This window comes from Setaria viridis, chromosome 2 (genome assembly GCF_005286985.2).
Source record: "Setaria viridis chromosome 2, Setaria_viridis_v4.0, whole genome shotgun sequence".
Classification (NCBI taxonomy): Eukaryota; Viridiplantae; Streptophyta; class Magnoliopsida; order Poales; family Poaceae; genus Setaria; species Setaria viridis.
This window is the reverse complement of record NC_048264.2, coordinates 43382416-43400676: the sequence shown is the minus strand read 5'-3', so window position 1 is coordinate 43400676 and position 18261 is coordinate 43382416. Positions and strand designations below refer to the sequence as shown.

The 18261-nt window shown below is 45.6% G+C and overlaps 3 protein-coding genes across 3 annotated transcripts; 2 read left to right on the top strand and 1 right to left on the bottom strand.

Moving 5' to 3' along the window:
• Nucleotides 1–1725: 1725 nt before the first annotated feature.
• Nucleotides 1726–6562, top strand: LOC117842839 (uncharacterized). Its single transcript, XM_034723363.2, has 4 exons — nt 1726–1897; nt 3174–4265; nt 4454–4623; nt 5651–6562. The coding sequence occupies exons 2-4, from the start codon at nt 3197–3199 to the stop codon at nt 6263–6265; spliced, it is 1854 nt and encodes a 617-aa protein (XP_034579254.1). The 5' UTR covers nt 1726–1897; nt 3174–3196; the 3' UTR covers nt 6266–6562.
• A 762-nt stretch (nt 6563–7324) lies between these two features.
• LOC117842838 (aspartic proteinase 36) lies at nt 7325–14362 on the top strand. The gene is made up of 12 exons (XM_034723362.2): nt 7325–7614; nt 7723–7843; nt 9904–10331; nt 10416–10572; nt 10844–10926; nt 11025–11121; nt 11240–11312; nt 12059–12244; nt 12824–12945; nt 13109–13210; nt 13297–13394; nt 13824–14362. Exons 1-12 carry the CDS (start codon nt 7367–7369, stop codon nt 13993–13995), a joined length of 1887 nt encoding a protein of 628 aa, XP_034579253.1. The 5' UTR covers nt 7325–7366; the 3' UTR covers nt 13996–14362.
• Nucleotides 14363–15332: 970 nt separating this feature from the next.
• LOC117842465 (momilactone A synthase) lies at nt 15333–16841 on the bottom strand. The gene is made up of 2 exons (XM_034722928.2): nt 16662–16841; nt 15333–16518 (listed from the first exon to the last, which is right to left on the bottom strand). The coding sequence occupies exons 1-2, from the start codon at nt 16688–16690 to the stop codon at nt 15645–15647; spliced, it is 903 nt and encodes a 300-aa protein (XP_034578819.1). The 5' UTR covers nt 16691–16841; the 3' UTR covers nt 15333–15644.
• Nucleotides 16842–18261: the final 1420 nt, after the last annotated feature.

Below are 18261 nucleotides of genomic sequence, written 5' to 3'. Positions count from 1 at the left end.
AGTACAGCACAGTAAAAAGGACCTGGCCTAGTCGCCTGCCTGCACAACTGCACAACAGCACAAGCACAGCTACAGCATTCAGAGTTTCCCTTTGTCAAAAGGGCACCATGGTTTGATCCAAGCCCGGCCAAGCCACAGTTTGGGGATCAGGTTCAGGTCAGGTCAACCCTGCGAAATGCAGTGCGGATCACGCGCGAATCGCGGGTTTTGGCCGCGAACGACTGCGAGTGGCCAGCGTCCGCGATAGCGGCAGGCCGGGGCGGCCGGGGGCAGGTCAACGTGCTGCGGCAAGCGAAGCCATCGCGTCGCGCGCGCGCCTCTCGACCCGCCCGGGGAGGCGGACGAGACGGCTGGGACCTGGGAGCTCGATGGCCGTGGGAATCGCGATTGCCGCCCGCCCGCCCATCCGGCCGGCCGAGACACAGATGCGGGTCTCCCTGCCGGAGTCCCGCGCGCCGCTTTCCTGCGCCCGCGCCAACCCCGGGCAGGCGCGTCGAGGCGTGGACCGTGCCGTTTTGTATTGCTGCTCCGTGACTTGTGCTTTGTTGCGTGCAGCCGCGTCCAGGTTTGGCACTGGCATTGGGGTTCTGCACTGTGCAGCTGCAGCAGGAGATCGTCGAGACTCGTGACGGATATTGTATGACCGCGACGCTGCCGCCTTGGACCATTGATCATGATCGGTGCCCCTGCACGGCACGCGCTTGTCGTTTTGCCAAGGGATATCTGAGCTGAGCTGCATGGGTGGTGCGGGGTACTCCGTACAGCCGCGGCCAGGAAACGTGCGGGAAATGTCGGGGTCGGAGAAACAGACAAGCGGTGCTTGCGTCCAGATAATCCGGACAGATTATTGTTTCATACTGGCCAAGAAGCCAAACCAGGCGATATGGATATGCTCGCCGTTGACAGGTTGCTATCCGGATATGCCTGTGACTGTGACTCCCGTGAGGCTGCGGTTGACTTCGTTTGCATGCGCGCACGAGTGCCCGAGACGTTCACGCGATACTGTGCTGTACAGTGCGCGTAGTAGGAGTAGCGCTACCTAATTGTCTCCTGGAGACGGGTCAAGGATCAAGACTCTGCTAACCAAATGGCCAATCGACAAAAGCAACGGTACTTGGCGGCAATCTGCACTCGGGCAGCCGGGGCGCGGTCAGCTGTGCTCATCCATCCGCGGAGCAAAGGCGGAACCGCGGAAGCCGACGCACGAGGAGGGGTTGGCGGCTCCGGCCTCCGGCCTCCGGGCGGGCGAGGCGATCGAGCTCCCTCGCCGCGCCCGCGCGCCCTGCTGGTCTGCTGGAGGCTGGAGTGCTGCCTGCTTCCTCGTCTCGGGCTCTGACGCTCCCGTGTTTCCCTCCCACGCAAATCAAGAATCGGTCTCCGGCATTTTTGGTCCTGCCGTCGTGGATGCCAGCTGGACCCGACTTTTTTTTTATTTTATGTACATGTGTTCTGTCTTTTGCATGGACCAAGAGTCATGGGTGGTTCAACTGCAGCAACTGGGCCAAGTCTCTTGCGTTCACAAAATCACTGCGCACTCACTAACTAGGCCTCTACTTGTATGGGCTGCTGCATAACTGGGCCGTGAGCCCGTAACTTATTTGGGAACGGTTTAGGCCCTTTTGAGAACGGCTTCAAGATTCGTCTGCTGAAAACGGAGCCCAACACGAGATTCGCGTGACTCGGTCAGCAACCAGCCCATAACTCCCACCCAACTCCCGATCCCGCCCCAATCGACGACAGCTTCCGTCCCTTCTCGTCGAGGCTCCGCATCTCCGTACCGGCTAACCCTAGCAGCGGCACGCGGGCGACGGCGAGCGGTGGAGGGCTGGGCGGCGCGACCGGCGAGGGCTTCAGCGGCCTCCCCTTCCTCCGTCTACGGCGCGGGCGACGCCTGCAGGTACCTCCGCCTACATCTCCCCATCCATGTGTAACCACGGGCGCGTCGGCCCCCACCCCACTTGCGGCAGCAGGCAGGCCGGCAGCACCCCTCTCTCTGTACCCCGTCCTCTCGGGCAGTAGTAGCCGCATCTCTGTCTCTCTCTTCGCACGCTACTGGCACCCCGTCGCGCTGCCTACTCTGTGCTCTCTGTCTCCACTCCACTCTGTTTTGCAATTCAGAACCGATCCCTGCTGAATTTCATTAGGTGATGTCGTGTCTTCTTTTTTTTTTGCGTAAAACTAGGTTTCTTGGATTACGGCTGTGGCTGTAAATCTCTGATTTTCATTCTTAGCATATTGATGCGCAGCTCTCCTCCATATTCTCGTGGGAAAAGAAAGTAGGTTTGAGCTGATCTAGTCATTTACTGGGTACTGGACTGTTGATTATGTGATTAAAATTTTGTTGAATCGTTGGGAAAGCTTTGCAGCCTAATTCATACAAAAGGGCGCATTAGATTTTTGAGTTTATCTGTAGGAAACCATAAGTTTCAAAATATATACTTCAAAAATTAGAAATCAATTTCAAGGCTGATTTTCGTGTGATCGTTACAAGGTGGATTGGCCGAACTGATGCCACTTGCCTACTATTAATACTAATCTGATCACAAAGTTGTTTTCGTGTGTGGGCTTTTCTTTGATATTTGATAATTATAACGTTTCCACCAATTCAACCCAGAATCAATCCCGGATCTGCTAGTCTGGTTCTTTTGTACAATCTGCTTGGCTATACTGGAAAAAAATAGGTATAAGAAAATACTTAGTTGAAATTGCACTTGAACTGAATGGACAAACATAGTTTGTACGTGTTACTTTAGCAATCAGCATCAATCCCATGCCTTTTGTTTTTAACAGCAGATGTCAAATTAACTGTCCAATGGCATCATTTTTTTTTATAAAATGGGAATTTCTAGATTACACGTGCCAGTCTACAAGTTAGGTGTTCCTTTCTTCACTGTCAAAATGAGGGGGAAAGCACGCCAGTATAATATGGCCATATGGGATTTTATTTTCTTTGATTGCGGATACTGTCAATCTAGTTTGTTTTTCTCCAATGGATTAGCAGAGCTAGAATGAAAATTCCATGTTTTGCTTACATTCTTTGTTCTAAAGCTTTCCACCTTTTGTCTTTACTCAACCTTTTAGTTGTCATGTCATTTGTCATGTTAACAATCTGTATTTGTTCTTGGTCGCTTCCCATTCTCAAACTCACTATATATTATCTCGTGTCTCTTCAGGCAATCGTTGGTTTTGTTGCAAAATGGCCACGGAAGCTACTCTGAACAATTCTGGTGGTTCTGAGTCTACAATGTCTTTGCTGGAACAGCTTGCTGAAGTATTTGGCAAGTTGAAATCCCACACTGAAGCATCTCTGCAGTTGCAGAATGGCATGAACTGGGGAGATATCAAAGAATATTTCCTCAATGTTGATAAGTCATACAGAAGCAAATTTGATGAACTGGAAGAGAAGCAGAAGGCATTAGAAGAAAAGAAAACTGAAGCTAGTAGGCTGATTGCAGAGAAAGAGGCTAATGTTTCTGCAAAAGAGCGTGCTTCCTTGAACCAGCTTCAGGAGCTTAAGGACGCTGCTGTCTCTTCTGTAGCAGAGGTGCGCCAAAAATATAAGGTGGAGCTTGCTGATATACTTGATGCCAATGGAAGCAAAGACAAAAAGGTGAGTACCTCAATCAATGGAAACAATGCATCTCGTGCTTCAGAGGAGAATACCCCTGCTAGTGGGTCAGCTGAGCCATCTGAAGCTTCACTTGTTGAGGTTAAGCCACGTCCTGTATTGAAGGAACTATGTGAGCAGATGGACACCAAAGGCCTTCTGAAATTCCTTTCAGAAAATTGTAAAAAACTTCCTAGCCTTCGTGATGAACTTTCCGTTGCACTAAGATGTGCAACTGACCCTGCCCGCTTTGTGCTTGATTCCCTGGAGGGTTTCTTCCCACCAGACCAAACCAATTCGCCTGGGAATAAACAAAACGCCCTTCAGGTCCAGCGCAGGAGCTGTATTGTTTTAATGGAAGCTATAGCACCTGCACTAGGGACGAAGGAGCCAGGTGGCAATGATCCTTGGAGCTCTGAAATTAAGGAGCAAGCCAAGGCAATTGCCGAAGAGTGGAAGAGTAAGTTAGCTGAGGTTGACCTAGATGCTTCTAATGGCCATTCATTGGAAGCACAGGCATTCCTGCAGCTTCTTACAACTTTTAATGTTGATTCGGTGCTTGACGAAGATGAACTATGCAAGATCGTAGTTGCTGTCTCTCGTCGCAAGCAGACTGCTGTGACTTGTCGCTCTCTTGGTCTTAATGAGAGAATACCAGGTTGGTATCCACCCAGAACGCCACAAGGTGTTCTCATCCCTTAATTTGCTAGGGTGCTGCAGTTCATTGCCGCTAAGCCCCACAACCATCTAGGGAACTAAAGTTTCATTACTGTTCTGTGCAAAGCATTGATTTTCTGCGTGAAATTGGTGCTTTAAGATGGTTCTATTGACTTTGTATCTTTGCAGGTATCATTGAAGAGTTGGTTAACAGGCACAGGCAAATTGATGCAGTTCATTTCATACAAGCTTTTGGGCTTTCGGATACTTTTCCACCTGCACCTCTGTTAAAGACATATGTGGATGAATTAAAAGATTCATTTGACAATAATGGGGATGCCACTGCGGCTGCTTCAAAGGTTTGTTTCTATCATCCTTAGTTGACGAGACTATCAAATGCTTATGAATAGGCATAGCCTGCTTCATTGGCAGAATTGATTCCGTGTTGAATGCTTTTTGGATGGTTTAAGTTCAGATTTTCAGCAGTTCTTGAATACTGTTAGTAAAATGAAAGCTTCAGATTATTAGGTCCTTTGTTTTCATTTTTGTTTGATTTGGGAACCCCTTTGAACAACTTCTTGAAGGGTTCTGAAAAATTCGAGATAGATGTAATTATACTTTTTTTAATCATTTTCTGCATAATTTGGGGTTTCCACCATTTAAAAAAGAGAACCCCTTAAAAAAAGGGAGTCACTTCTGAGAAGTTTGTCAGATTGAGATTTGAGAGATCATGTTTGATTACAAATAAGAGAGCCTCTGCCAACGCATTGCGAGAGAACAAAATCTGGATAAAAACCAATTCCTATCACTGGCAAAATGATTCAAACTGAGAAGTCACTGCTGAGAAGTTAGATTGAGATTTGAGAGCTCATCTTTGATTCAGTAAATTTAAGTTCTCTTTACCTCAAGAACTGTGTGAATAGTGGGTATGGCACATGCATTTTGTAGGCACTTATGCTCTACCTATCTATTGTGGGATAGTGATTGCACTATTACTGCTGATGCAAATAACTCTTTTTTTTATATTGCTTTGTGTGCTTGGATAATTTTATGTTCATTTTTTTATCATCTATGCTTCACTTCTGTTTATTAGATTATATACCTCAAGAACCTTTCTGTCTGTGAATGGTGGCAACGCACATGCATTTTGTAGGCAGTTATGGTCTACCTATCAATTGTGGGATAGTGGCCACATTATTACTGCTGATGTGAATGATCCATTTTTTTATTGCTTTGTGCACTTGGATAATTTCATGCTTCATATTTTGATTGTGTTTATATAATTTCATGTTCAATTTTTTATCATATAGGTTTATTTCTGTTTATTAGATTATATTGTTTTTATATTGTTTAGCTGACTGTTAACTCGCTAAATCCATTTTTCAGGATGACCCAAAGACCAAGGAGCTACTTGCTTTGAGGGCCGTGATAAAGTGCATCGAAGAGTATAAGCTTCAGAAGGAGTATTCACTTGGACCTCTCCAAAAGCGTGTTTCTGAGCTGAAGCCTAAGAGTGAGAAAAGGCCATCATCTGATGCTGGGCGTGCTTACTCAAAGAAGCCTCGAGGCCCTGGCACTTCATTTCCTCGGAGACCTGCTGGTCCTGTTGGTTCAGCTGCTCGCAGACCTCCATTTCCGGCCAGTAACTGGCAGCGTGCTCCAGCACCAATGCCCTCCCGTGCTCCAGCACCAATGGCCCCTCTTCCTGATAGATATGGAGCTGCCGACCAGTACCATTACACTCCACCAGCTGCTACATATGACACAGGGGCATTTTCTTCCTATGGTGAACCATTCAGTGCCCCAAAACCATTTCAGTACACCCCAGGGTCAGTGGCAGCATCATACAATTCAAGTCACTATAAAGTTGCGTACGGTGGCCCAGGAGCGCTGCCAGGCACAAGCGGATATGCAGGTTACTCAGGTGGATCAGGGCCGTCTGCTTCCAGCAGCTACCCAAATTACTTAGGATCTGGTTATCGCCCTACCCAGCAGCCATAGATTTGACTTATCTCAAAATGCCATCCTCGTGATGCAGGCAGGATATGGCAGTCCGTCTTCCCGTCAGTCAAACTGGGATGTAACTTATTCTGTTCCTCATCGATAGCAGTGAGTTTTGTAGGTGTAACTGATGTAGAGTTTCTTTGAAAGGCTGTGTGAGGCCGCAATCAAATTTTAAGCGCACTCATGTCCTTGCATGCCTGCACATTGCACTCCTTTTTGCTTCGTGCTGTATTCCGACTTGTCGAATGCTTTGTATCTTTTGTCAACCAGTCTACTGTGATAACTTTTTCGCTACTGTTCCGATTGAGTTGCAAAAGCCAAAAAGGTTCGTTGAGTGCAAAGCTTTCTAAGCACTTTGCAGAGCTGACAATCTTGCACAAATAATATTCTCAACTTGCAGATTGCAGCAGGCATGGCTTGTACTTGCGCATCAGACTTGCCTACGATTCTTCTGTCACGAAAAGAATGATCCAGTTACATTTGTCTGCCCCTAAGAATAAAGACCCGTCTGAAACTGAGAATTTTCTCTGATCTAAAACAACATTCGCGCACAATTTCACTGAACCGTGTGCAGTAGTGATGCGAGTTTAGCCTCCACCCAATTTGGACCAACAGGCATCTCCATCTGGCCCTCCCTTTCTCGGTTCTCTCATTCGTGAGATCGTGCTCAACTGCTCATCTCGTCATTATCAAAAAAAACTGATCAGCTCGTCAACGCTCCCTCCTTCCACTCCCATACAGCGACTAAAAAAGAGGAGACCAGACGTAACACACAGTTACCCGCCCTATCCAATCAGCTGCTGGAGACTCAGACACGTGGGCCCTAGAAGAGGTGATCCCCACCTGTCGGCCCAAAACTTGAACCCCACTGATACGGTCGATCTACGCGGCCATCTCCACCGGTAATCAAAATATATCCGACGTGCCGCGGACGGGGCGGCCCCAGCGATAGCGCTGTGAATTTACCGGGTTACCCCTCCACCCTTCCCTCCTCTTCTTCTAACAAGTCGTCGCCTGGACCCGGCCTCGGCCCCCTCGGCGCGACGACCTCCCCAACCCTCCCCCTCCTCCCCATTCCCCGCGCGACGAGGCCGCTCCATGGCGAGTCGAGGCCGGCCTCGGCCCGGCTCGCTCCAGGCCCTCGCCGCCGTCCTCCTCATGGCCGCCGCGTCCGTGGCCGCGGCCGGATCCCCCGATCGGCCCGCGCCGGCGCCGCCGCTGTTCCTCCCGCTCACGCGCTCCTACCCCAACGCCAGCCGCCTCGCGGCCTCGCTGCGGCGCGGGCTCGGAGACGGGGCGCACCCCAACGCGCGCATGCGCCTCCACGACGATCTCCTCACCAACGGGTCGGTACAGCTCGGTTTTTTTTTATGCTCATGGTTTGGCCCCAATTTTTTGGATGCTGTGTTGGATCTGAGACGCGGAGCTCGGTGCGTGTTGTCGTTCTGGTTCAGGTACTACACGACGAGGCTGTACATCGGGACGCCACCGCAGGAGTTCGCGCTGATCGTTGACTCCGGGAGCACCGTCACCTACGTGCCCTGCGCCTCCTGCGAGCAGTGCGGCAACCATCAGGTGGGGTCTGGATTCTTTTGCTTCTCTGTTTCAGCTATCCGCTTGGAGCTGTGTGAGATGAAATCACTGATTAGGATGGTAACACGTATGTATGTGTCAAATCAACTTGTGAAGCTGGACTGGTTAACTCAACTAATTCGTGATTATGTGAATTATATGGGTTTATAAGACTACTAGATGTCCATCGATATATAGGAACTCTACTTTTCCAGAGATTCACATTTTCATTTGCATGTAAATCGGAGGGTTCCAGACTTCCTGTTTAGTCATGGGTTCTTTTATAGACTGAGGATGTGGCTTTAACCTGAAGTCCATTATTTATATGCTTTTCTTAATGGTCAATTCCTGAAATGCATAGTCTATGCTCCACGCACCAAACGTCCCAACATGTACCACATCAATCTTGGTTGCACCCTATAACATTGGATTGCCAGCCATTGGCCTTGTTATGCCGTTGTCTATTTGTTAGCCAATTGCTTAACTTTCTCTCCATGTCAAGTGGGTCCCATGTATATTGCCAACGAAAGGCAAGTGTTTGGTTTCGTCATACCTATGTCAAGAGCCACTAATTTGTTCCACCATTTTGAAGTTTGATACATGCTATCATTATCCAAATATGTAGGTTTAAAATTCAGTAGAAAGTATATTGTTGAAAGCGAAATGAAAAATATTTCTGAAGACAAAATATACTTGGCTTTCCCTTTATGTTTATTGTTAACAAGCCAATACATTAGTGAAGGGCCTTACATTGGTATGTCATGTCAGCACTACATATTATCGTAGGAGAAACCTGAAGGCAATACATTATAGCCTTTGAACAAATTGGGCGGCCCTTTATCAATATTGCTAGTACATGGTATAGTTTCAACTGAATTGAAGGCGCTTCTTAGATATAAATTATTCTCCTGTAGTTTTCTGAACTTGATGCTTACAATACTGAACTTGATGCAACATTGTAAGTGCATTGATGGCTTAAGCAAGAAATTGCATGGAAGGGCTTGCCTTACCTAATCCTACTAGCTTGCCTTCCTATTTGAGAACAAACCTACAGAGAAAAGACCTCCCGGCCGCTAAAAATAAGGCTAGTGAGCCCGCCTTCCCTAATGAGAAGCGATTTATCTAGAGGAATTTCGATATTGGACACTCAATACGCGCACCTCACCGGATTTGACATCCAATTCGCATGCCTTTCGATATTTGACACTCCGCACGCTAATTGTTTCGATTCAAGGGTTTCTCTTCATTTTTCTCAATTTCGATCTGATGAGAGGAAAGAAAAAAGAAAAGATGGAAATTGAGAAAAATGAAGAGAAACCCTTGAATCGAAACTATTCGCGTGCAGAGTGTCAAATATCAAAAGGCATGCAAATTGGATGTCAAATTCAGTGAGGCGCGCGTATTGAGTGTCAAATATCGAAATTTCTCATTTATCTAGGTGTCATCATTGTTCTAGCACTAGTCCACTACCGTTGCTATGTGTCTATGTCGATCTTGTGTTCTCTACATGAATCACTCGCATCATTGATGAGACGTTAAAATATTGGATTAAAATGATTTTATATTTTACATTGCAATGTCCAAAAAGGTGAAGATCCTGTGAATATGTATTTCTCTACATGGTGTAAATTAGAAATCCATAAATATGTGTGTGCTGCCATATATGCCATACAATGGAGTAAGAAGCAATATTTTGGCTTTTGGGAGCGACTCCAGTGCTACCGTAGGCTTGCGTGCTACCAACACACGGTAGCACCCCTAAAAGCGCATAAAAAAGTTGCTGGTTTATATCTCTTTTTTTCTCCTTAAAAAGTTTTCGTTCAAGCTCAAATTTTGCATGATGGTAGATGATGACTATGATCTATCCATTCATATTTGTATCCATTTTTTTGATGCACTTTTAAGGGTGCTACCATGCATTGGTAGCACCTGATCTGCTCCTGCAATATTTAATTTAGGTTGGAGATTGCTATTATTATATAATCTCTACTTGTATGTATATTTTTTAATTGTCTAGAATTAATTCATATACAATAAGATAATCTGAAGTTTGGTTGATGTAGGACCCAAGATTTCAACCTGATCTCTCCAGTACGTATTCGCCAGTAAAATGCAATGTTGATTGTACTTGTGACAATGACAAAAATCAGTGCACTTACGAGAGGCAGTATGCTGAAATGAGCTCCAGCAGTGGGGTGCTTGGTGAGGACATTGTGTCTTTTGGTAGAGAGAGTGAACTTAAGCCACAGCGTGCTGTTTTTGGCTGTGAAAATTCTGAAACCGGAGATTTATTCAGCCAGCATGCTGATGGTATAATGGGGCTGGGTCGCGGTCAACTTAGCATAATGGATCAGCTTGTTGAAAAGGGTGTCATAAGTGATTCGTTCTCTTTGTGCTATGGTGGAATGGATGTTGGTGGTGGTGCTATGGTACTTGGTGGATTGCCTTCTCCTTCTGACATGGTTTTCTCACGCTCAGATCCTCTCCGCAGGTATATACAGTTTTGTATACGATAGCAAATCCTTATTCCTTTTGTGGATATGTTTTTTACTAGTTATTTTCTAAATGACAACAGCCCATATTACAACATTGAGTTAAAGGAAATACATGTCGCTGGCAAGGCACTGCGGGTAGACCCAAAGGTCTTCGACAGCAAACACGGGACTGTTTTGGATAGTGGAACCACATATGCTTATTTGCCAGAGCAAGCTTTTGTGGCTTTTAAAGATGCTGTAAGCTATTTACCATCCACCTATATTTGTTTCCTGAATTACTTTTACATTTTGTTGGATCTTTGTTCTTTTGTATTTATTTTTCCTTCATGTGGAATCTATATGCTTGTGATTCTGCTTTTGCAATTCATATTTTAAGACTTTATTAGGGTCCTAGAGAACACTGCAGGACAAGTTCGAGGTCCACTGGTGTATTTTACTCTTAAAATGAACGACTGGTAGTTATGCTGCTGAAAAGTATGTCTAATGGTTTTATGTTCTCAATTGATAGGTGACAAGCAAAGTCCACTCTCTCAAGAAAATCCGTGGCCCTGATCCAACTTACAAGGATATCTGCTTTGCAGGTGCTGGAAGGTGACTTTCGCATAATGATACAAATTTGTTTCTCATTCTCAATGTTCTTATAACACACTATATTGTTCGTGCATAACTTTTTATCGTCTCACTTTCAGGAACGTCTCAAAACTACATGAGGCATTTCCAAATGTTGACATGGTATTTGGAAATGGACAGAAGCTCTCACTTACACCTGAAAATTATTTATTCCGGGTATGAGAAATTACTTAGACCTATCTAAATGAATTGAGATAACATTTATTTTATTTGCCTGTCGATGCTTTCTACTTATGTTGTGTACTTTTGTTTTGCCTTCAATTCTGAAATGAAGCACTCCAAAGTTGACGGGGCTTATTGTTTGGGTGTATTCCAAAATGGAAAAGATCCAACAACACTATTAGGAGGTTAGACACTCAACTTTCAGAGCGTAAAGCATTTGGTGTTATGATCTTGTAGCATTTCAACTGTCATTTTGCTATACATATCTTATGATTTGCTGAGCTATTGGCCATCTTGAGTGTATATCTATTCTACAACCCCATAATGTTTTTTCTCATTCTCTTTCTTATGTGTATTGACTTATAAAGTGCACAAACTTACTAGATTTGTTTGTGCCATTCTTATACAGCACTTTCTAATCTTATCTCACATTGAAAAGTGATAGTATCATAGGCTGAGTGAATATATGACATGCAGCTTAGTCTTCATTATGAAAGGCTCAAACATAATTTTTTGTTAAAGGAAACAAGCAGGCTATCAGTTCAAGATTGCAGGCAACTTGGAGCCATATGTTTATGGAGTTGCCAGGCAAATCCTGGGCCTCTAGATGTAGCTTTCTCTGTAATAGAAGCTGCAGGTTTAAAACTAAAACAGTGTTGGAATTAGAACTCTCCTTTCTTCTACCATGATGGCAAAGAAAAGATCAACAATTTCTTTTGGTGGCATGTGTATTACAGCTTAACTGTTTGTTTATTGATGTATTGTATGTCACCTGTTCCCTTGGATATCAGTATTGTCAAACAATAGAGATTCTTGATTCATTCAAATGCCATAGTAAAGCAATCTATGAATATTACAGGATCACAAGAACATTGCATTGCATTTGGATACTTGTCATTGTACGTAGCTAAAGTAGTGACCTGAATGACAGGTATCATAGTTCGTAATACACTTGTGACCTATGACCGGCACAATCAAAAGATTGGCTTTTGGAAAACTAACTGTTCGGAGTTGTGGGAGAGGCTCCATATTGGTGGTGCTTCTTCACCAGGACCTTCAAGTGATACAGGTTCACAAGCTGATATGTCACCTGCTCCCGCCCCTAATGGTTTGCCAGGTTTGTGCCTACTTATCTTACTTCGCCTATTCATTTCACGTGTCTATCATATGATGAATAGCAAAACATGAATATTAGTGCAATTGTAAGTATTAGGCGAACACCATTTTCTTTTTGGCTGCTTTGTTGTCAGCTGCTTGGTGCTTCTGAATATCAGCTGCTTTAGTTTTTGTATGAAATGTAGCAAAGAGTCACTGTGCCTCTCTGAAAGGTTGTTCTTCAAGCCAAATTCTACCTACATTTTACTCATTTTTGTTTACCTAGTTCTTTGACTTCAATGGCACACTCCTTCACTCTTTGCTTTCTTGCACAATAATCTAGTTCTTATTTCATATCCTTAGCAATTTTGTTAGTAACCAGGCTGATTATTGTGAGTTAAAGCAAGAACTAATTTTTTTTTCCTGAGATCTGGTGTTTGCACTTATTTTGCAATGGTAGTGTGCTTTATTTTGTTGGACTTTACGTAGTTGAAATCAATATCATTGTCTTGGATAGGAGTCATGGACTGTGCCAATATTTCTATCTTGATTCTGTGCTGATTGACATGATTTATCATACCTTTTGATCTTCTGCCTGCAGAATTTGATGTTGGTCTCATCACTGTTGATATGTCCATAAATGTTACTTACCCAAATTTGAAACCTCATCTCCATGAGCTGGCTGAGCTGATAGCTAAAGAGCTGGAGATTGACTCCCGTCAGGTAAGGATGAAATGACTATTTGGTTGTGCTAACTATGCGAGCAGTTCTTTTAGTCAGGATTGAGTGTCTTGGTATCACACTTTCATTTACTTCGCGCTAATCTTGTAGTTTTTCAGAGATTGTTTCATGGTGATTTGGCTTAAGTTGCTCTGTAATTTGACAGGTTCGAGTTATGGATGTTACAAGCCAAGGAAATTCTACTCTGATCAGATGGGGTATTTTCCCGGCGGGACCTGATAATGCTATGTCTAACGCAACAGCAATGGTAGCATCTACTCTTGAACCTATTAGAACTATTTGAGCATCATCTTTTCTTTTCACCGATTAATTTGTTTTATTGATCCATGCCAGGTTATCATCTCTCGGTTAACTCAGCACCATGTTCAGTTGCCTGAAAATCTTGGCAGTTATCAGTTGCTGGAGTGGAATGTGCAACCTTTATCCAGAAGGTGATGAAATGTTTGTTATAAGTTGCACTATTCATATCATGTCTGATAGCATACACATTTTCTTTTGGGGGCATCTCTTCCTGCAGACAATGTTATTTCGTCTAGAAGAAACAATGAAACCACGTTTCACCCTGGTCTAGAATTGAATAGGAGTATAGGACAATATCATTTTATACGTATATGCTTTATGAAGATTAAAACGTCAAGGAAACACACCATAGTCTCTTGTGTTTCTCATACTCTGTTATATTTACATCCCCCCTCCACCTCCAGCACCAAAAGAACAGTTTAATGAGATGACTTCATGGTAGTGTGTACATGGCTAGTTCTGTAAATAACTTTTGCAGTAGCCATCCATCTTATTTGCTTGAATTGTATTTCAGTACTTATAGAAAACTTAAATTTAACTTCCGATTTGTTTTGATACAGGTCATGGTTTCAAGAACATGTAGTCTCTATACTGCTTGGGATTTTGCTAGTTGTTTTGGTCACTTTGTCAGCCTTTTTAGTAGTACTTGTTTGGAGAAAGAAATTTGGTGGTCAAACTGCCTACAGACCTGTTGATTCAGTGGCTCCTGAGCAAGAACTCCAGCCACTATAATCCAAAGCTGTTTGGCGGAGCAACATATAGATGATTCTTTGGTAGAGATACCCTCGTCTGGGCTTACACATCGCAGCGGCACACATCTGCTGCTGGATTAGCCCTTCTTTGTATGTAACACAAGCTACAAGCTTACAGAAGAAGCACAATATGATTACATCACCTCTCGATTCGAAACTTAGAGGTATTGTTCATAAACTGCCTAGTGATTCAGATCAAGAGCTTCCTCTTGTGCTTACAGTAGAAGAAGGTTTTGTTCATGTAATGTAGATTAAGGTAGGGGTAGAGAAGAGGCAAGCACACCCGCAGAACGGAACAATGTAATATCTATTTGATAAGTGCTGAGGATATTTGGCTTCTTCAGACATTCCATGCACGTTTGGTTCCCTTGCATATGCTTGCATATGCTTAGGCGGTGTTTGGGAGGAGGGGGCTAAATTTTAGCTCCCGTCACATCGAATGTTTGACACTAATTAGGAGTATTAAATCTAGACTAATTACAAAACTAATTACACAACCCCTAGGCTAAATCGCGAGACGAATCTATTAAGCCTAATTAGTCCATGATTTGATAATATGTTGCTACAGTAACCATTCACTAATGATGGATTAATTAGGCTTAATAGATTCGTCTCGCGATTTAGCCTAGGGGTTCTGCAATTAGTTTTGTAATTAGCTTATGTTTATGTTTAGTCCTCCTAATTAGTATCCGAACATCCGATGTGACAGGGCTAAAGTTTAGTCCCGTCCTCCCAAACATCCCCTTACTATTACTATGGCACTGAGGGGAAAATATCATTGGCCGCGCAGGGTGCTGGCTCATAGGTTCGGCAAATGAACCAGATTCGCCTTCTTGGGACCGGACCTGGCCCCCAGCCTCGCTAGGATAAGGTTTTGTTTGGCAGGAGTGCCAAGCATGCCCGAGTTGTGTGGCTGCTGCTCATTTCGTTTCTGTAGCTCTGGTTGAGAATGCTCGTCATCTGTCAAAGGCAAACCGTCTCTTTCGCTTCCGCTTCGGCCTGCTTGAGTCCAGAGTTGATCAAAATGTGCCCCCATTTCCTTGCAAGTAGTTTGTAGGTCCGTCTAGGTTTCGGATGTAGTTTTCCATATATCTAAAGTAGTGTAACCTCTGCTGTTTCTTTCGGTTGTATGGAGACCATGGCTTTTCACTTGACATGAGTGTGCTCTGATAACTGAATTTACTTGAGGCTATGCAAGTGGAACTGGTTTCCTTCAGTCTTGAGTTACTTTTAATCTTCAAGTGCAGTCCGGGGAGGGGTTTCAAAGTTGTGACGTGCAATTCTTGTCAAGATTTTAACTGACGTAAGAGATAGAAATGTTGCAAAGATGCTAGTCAAATGCATCCATCATGCACCAAGTACAGGTTCTTCTCCATTCAACTAAGATCTCCAGTCAATTTTCATGCATTGATCATCTCCAAGTCTTGACCATGTCCTAGTGAATTGTTGACTTATTTGATGGTATGCAGCCAGTTTTTCCTTAAAAGTCCCAAGCACCAACATGCTTGTCCATTCACCGATCAACGAAGTACATTGACTTATTCCCAGGAGCAACATGCTTGTCCATTCAGCATTCACCGATCAACGAAGTACCTTGACTTATTCCCAGGAGACGAGCCAGCTGTTTCCTCATCTCGCCGCGGGCACGCCTATCCGCTTCCCGGCCGTGAACCCGCCGTCGATGACGAGGTTGTGCCCGGTCACGAACTTGGCCTCGTCGGACGCCAGGTACACGGCCGCCCTCGCCACGTCCTCCAGCTCCAGCACCGCGCCGCGGAGCTCGCTCATGCCCGTCTCCACCATTCGCTTCAGCTGCTCGTCGGCGACGCCCGGGTGCATCCTCGCGAGCGAGCGGACCAGCAGCGGCGTCGCGATGGCGTGCGGCGAGATGGCGTTCACGCGCACCCCCGAGCGCGCCAGCTCCTCCGCCGCCACGCGCACCACGCTCATGACCGTGGCCTTGGACAGGCTGTAGGGCAGCGCCGCCACGCCGCCGAGCATCCCCGTCGTGCTCCCCGTGCAGAGGACGCAGCCGTTGCCCCGGGGCGCCATGACGCGCGCGGCGTGCTTGAGGCACGCCACCACCGACCGCGCGTTGGCGGCCATGACGCGGTCGAAGTCGGCGAGGTCCAGCGACGCCAGCGGCGCGGGGACCGCGGCGCCCGCCACGCCCGCGTTGCTGTAGAGCACGTCCAGGTGGCCGTGGCGCGCCACGGCAAGGTCCACCGCGGCCGCGATCTGGGCCTCGTCGGTGACGTCGCAACGGGCGTAGGACGCGTCGGGGCCGAGCCCCGCGGCCACGGCGCGGCCGGCGTCGTCCTGGATGTCGGTGAGTATCACCTTGGCGCCGTTGCGGATGAACTCGGTGGCCGTCGCCTTGCCGATGCCGCTGGCTGCGCCGGTGATGATGGCGACCTTACCAGCTAACCTCTGGCTGTTCGACTCCGTTGAGAAGCTACCGATGAGGTCACGCAAGGCTCCCGGAGCTCTGCCCGTCTCCCTCCTGCATTCACAAGCCACAGCAAGGCCATCAGCAAAGCTACTAGCTACCTCAAGTGACTGTTAAGTTCTTGCATGAAGGAAACAGATTACAACAGGTCAACAGGTAGTTGCTATGAATTCAACTGGAAATGCTTGAAGAGTGACCTGAAAACGAGTTGCGCTGCTCTGAGCATCCTAACAAATCGTGTTGCAACAACTTGTGTGAGCTTCTGCCTGATGAAAGCTGTGTTGGGACTTGGGAGTTGTGTGATGTCCCGGTTAGTGGCTGAGGCAGCCTATATAAGGAATCGTCACCCCGTGGCACATTCGACTCGTCCACGGCGTTGGCCCGTGGCTTACGATCATTGCCAGTTTGACTGCTTGCAGCCACGTTTATGTTAGAATTGTCATGGCAGAACCCAGTGGTTGGCCGCATCGCTGTCGGCATTCCTGTAGGTGAGTAGGTGACGGTGACGCGCGTGCATGGTTCTGTTTCTTTGATGACGCCACTGACAGAGCCATTGTGCCATAGTACATATGTTAAAACAAAGTGAGCACTGCTCTGGTTTTAGTCTAAAATAAAAGATAAGGTTTCCAGTTGAAAAGAAACAGAGAGATAAGGCAGCTCTAATTCTCTAAATATCCATTTAGGAATTAGAATGGAGCTAGGATACTACTATACAAATGGGCTGGCTAGAGCTCCGTCAAACAAGCGGCTTGTCAACCGGTTCTCTTGTTTTCCAATGCTCCAACCCATGGAGTCAAAAGGAATGGTTTTGAACTGTTCAAGTCAACACCGTTCGACTAAACATAAAGAACATTTCAACCACTCGACTCAAAACAAAACATTTCAACCAATGGAGTGGGTGTTGAATATAAGCAAGTAGTAGCTGGCATATTTGATAGAGCTCCGGCTCCTAGCATGCAAAATATATATTGAGTTTGTGTTAAAGAAAAATGGCTTTTAAATCTTTTGTTTGCAGTCAAACGACACAACAGTGGCATGTTTGAATCGTTCTCGGATTTATGACTCTCACCTGCTGCCGAGTGCCCAGTTCATATTCAAATGAGCATTTGCAGATTTTTGGTGGCCGGCCACACGCTGCCAGCGAGGCCTTCCTGTGAGATGACTCATCTGCAGGCATGCAATGGCTCTAATTATCAGAAAACGCGCGCGCCAATGGTGGCAGTAGTGTTAGGTTAGTACAAATCGTCAAATGCTAATGATATCGCATCATCAATTCATCATGTCAACGGGTGGATTGGACATTGCAAATCAGCAACTAGCAGCGCCTCCACGACGATGCATGCATGACTGTACAGTCACCGTGTGCAATCATCCCTTCTTCCAGTTCCTTTTATATATATGTCTCGATCGATCTGCGCGTGCCTCTCAATTTGTTCTCACACCGCAACCGACAGATTACCCCTCTCCACACCGCAACCGACAGATTACCACTTCCCCAGCTGTTGACGGTGGTCCGCAAGCACACGGATCAGTTGTAGTTTTCTTTAGAGTATTTTCCAATGTTTATCAATTCGTAGAACAATTGGACTGCTGGCTCTCATTTTATACTAATCTTACTAACGAAATTAGGCAATATGAGATGTGTAGAGAGACAAATCAATCTAAACTAAACAAGAAACAAGAAACAAATGTTGATACAAGATAGATAACGAAGATAGATATGCGTTCCCTTACTAGGATCTAGGTTCACAAGAATATGCATCTACTACACAAATCGGTGTTGCCTTCACTAGCTAT

Bases quoted from the DNA above. Each gene is read 5' to 3' on its own strand.
- LOC117842839 (XM_034723363.2), top strand. From the start codon at position 3,197: ATGGCCACGGAAGCTACTCTGAACAATTCTGGTGGTTCTGAGTCTACA. The intron at 4,266-4,453 runs GTTGGTATCCAC...GTATCTTTGCAG, and splicing joins TCTTAATGAGAGAATACCAG to GTATCATTGAAGAGTTGGTT. The intron at 4,624-5,650 runs GTTTGTTTCTAT...TCCATTTTTCAG, and splicing joins CCACTGCGGCTGCTTCAAAG to GATGACCCAAAGACCAAGGA.
- LOC117842838 (XM_034723362.2), top strand. From the start codon at position 7,367: ATGGCGAGTCGAGGCCGGCCTCGGCCCGGCTCGCTCCAGGCCCTCGCC. The intron at 10,573-10,843 runs GTAAGCTATTTA...CTCAATTGATAG, and splicing joins TTGTGGCTTTTAAAGATGCT to GTGACAAGCAAAGTCCACTC. The intron at 11,313-12,058 runs GTTAGACACTCA...CCTGAATGACAG, and splicing joins TCCAACAACACTATTAGGAG to GTATCATAGTTCGTAATACA.
- LOC117842465 (XM_034722928.2), bottom strand. From the start codon at position 16,690: ATGCTCAGAGCAGCGCAACTCGTTTTCAG. The intron at 16,519-16,661 runs GTCACTCTTCAA...TTGTGAATGCAG, and splicing joins GCAGCGCAACTCGTTTTCAG to GAGGGAGACGGGCAGAGCTC.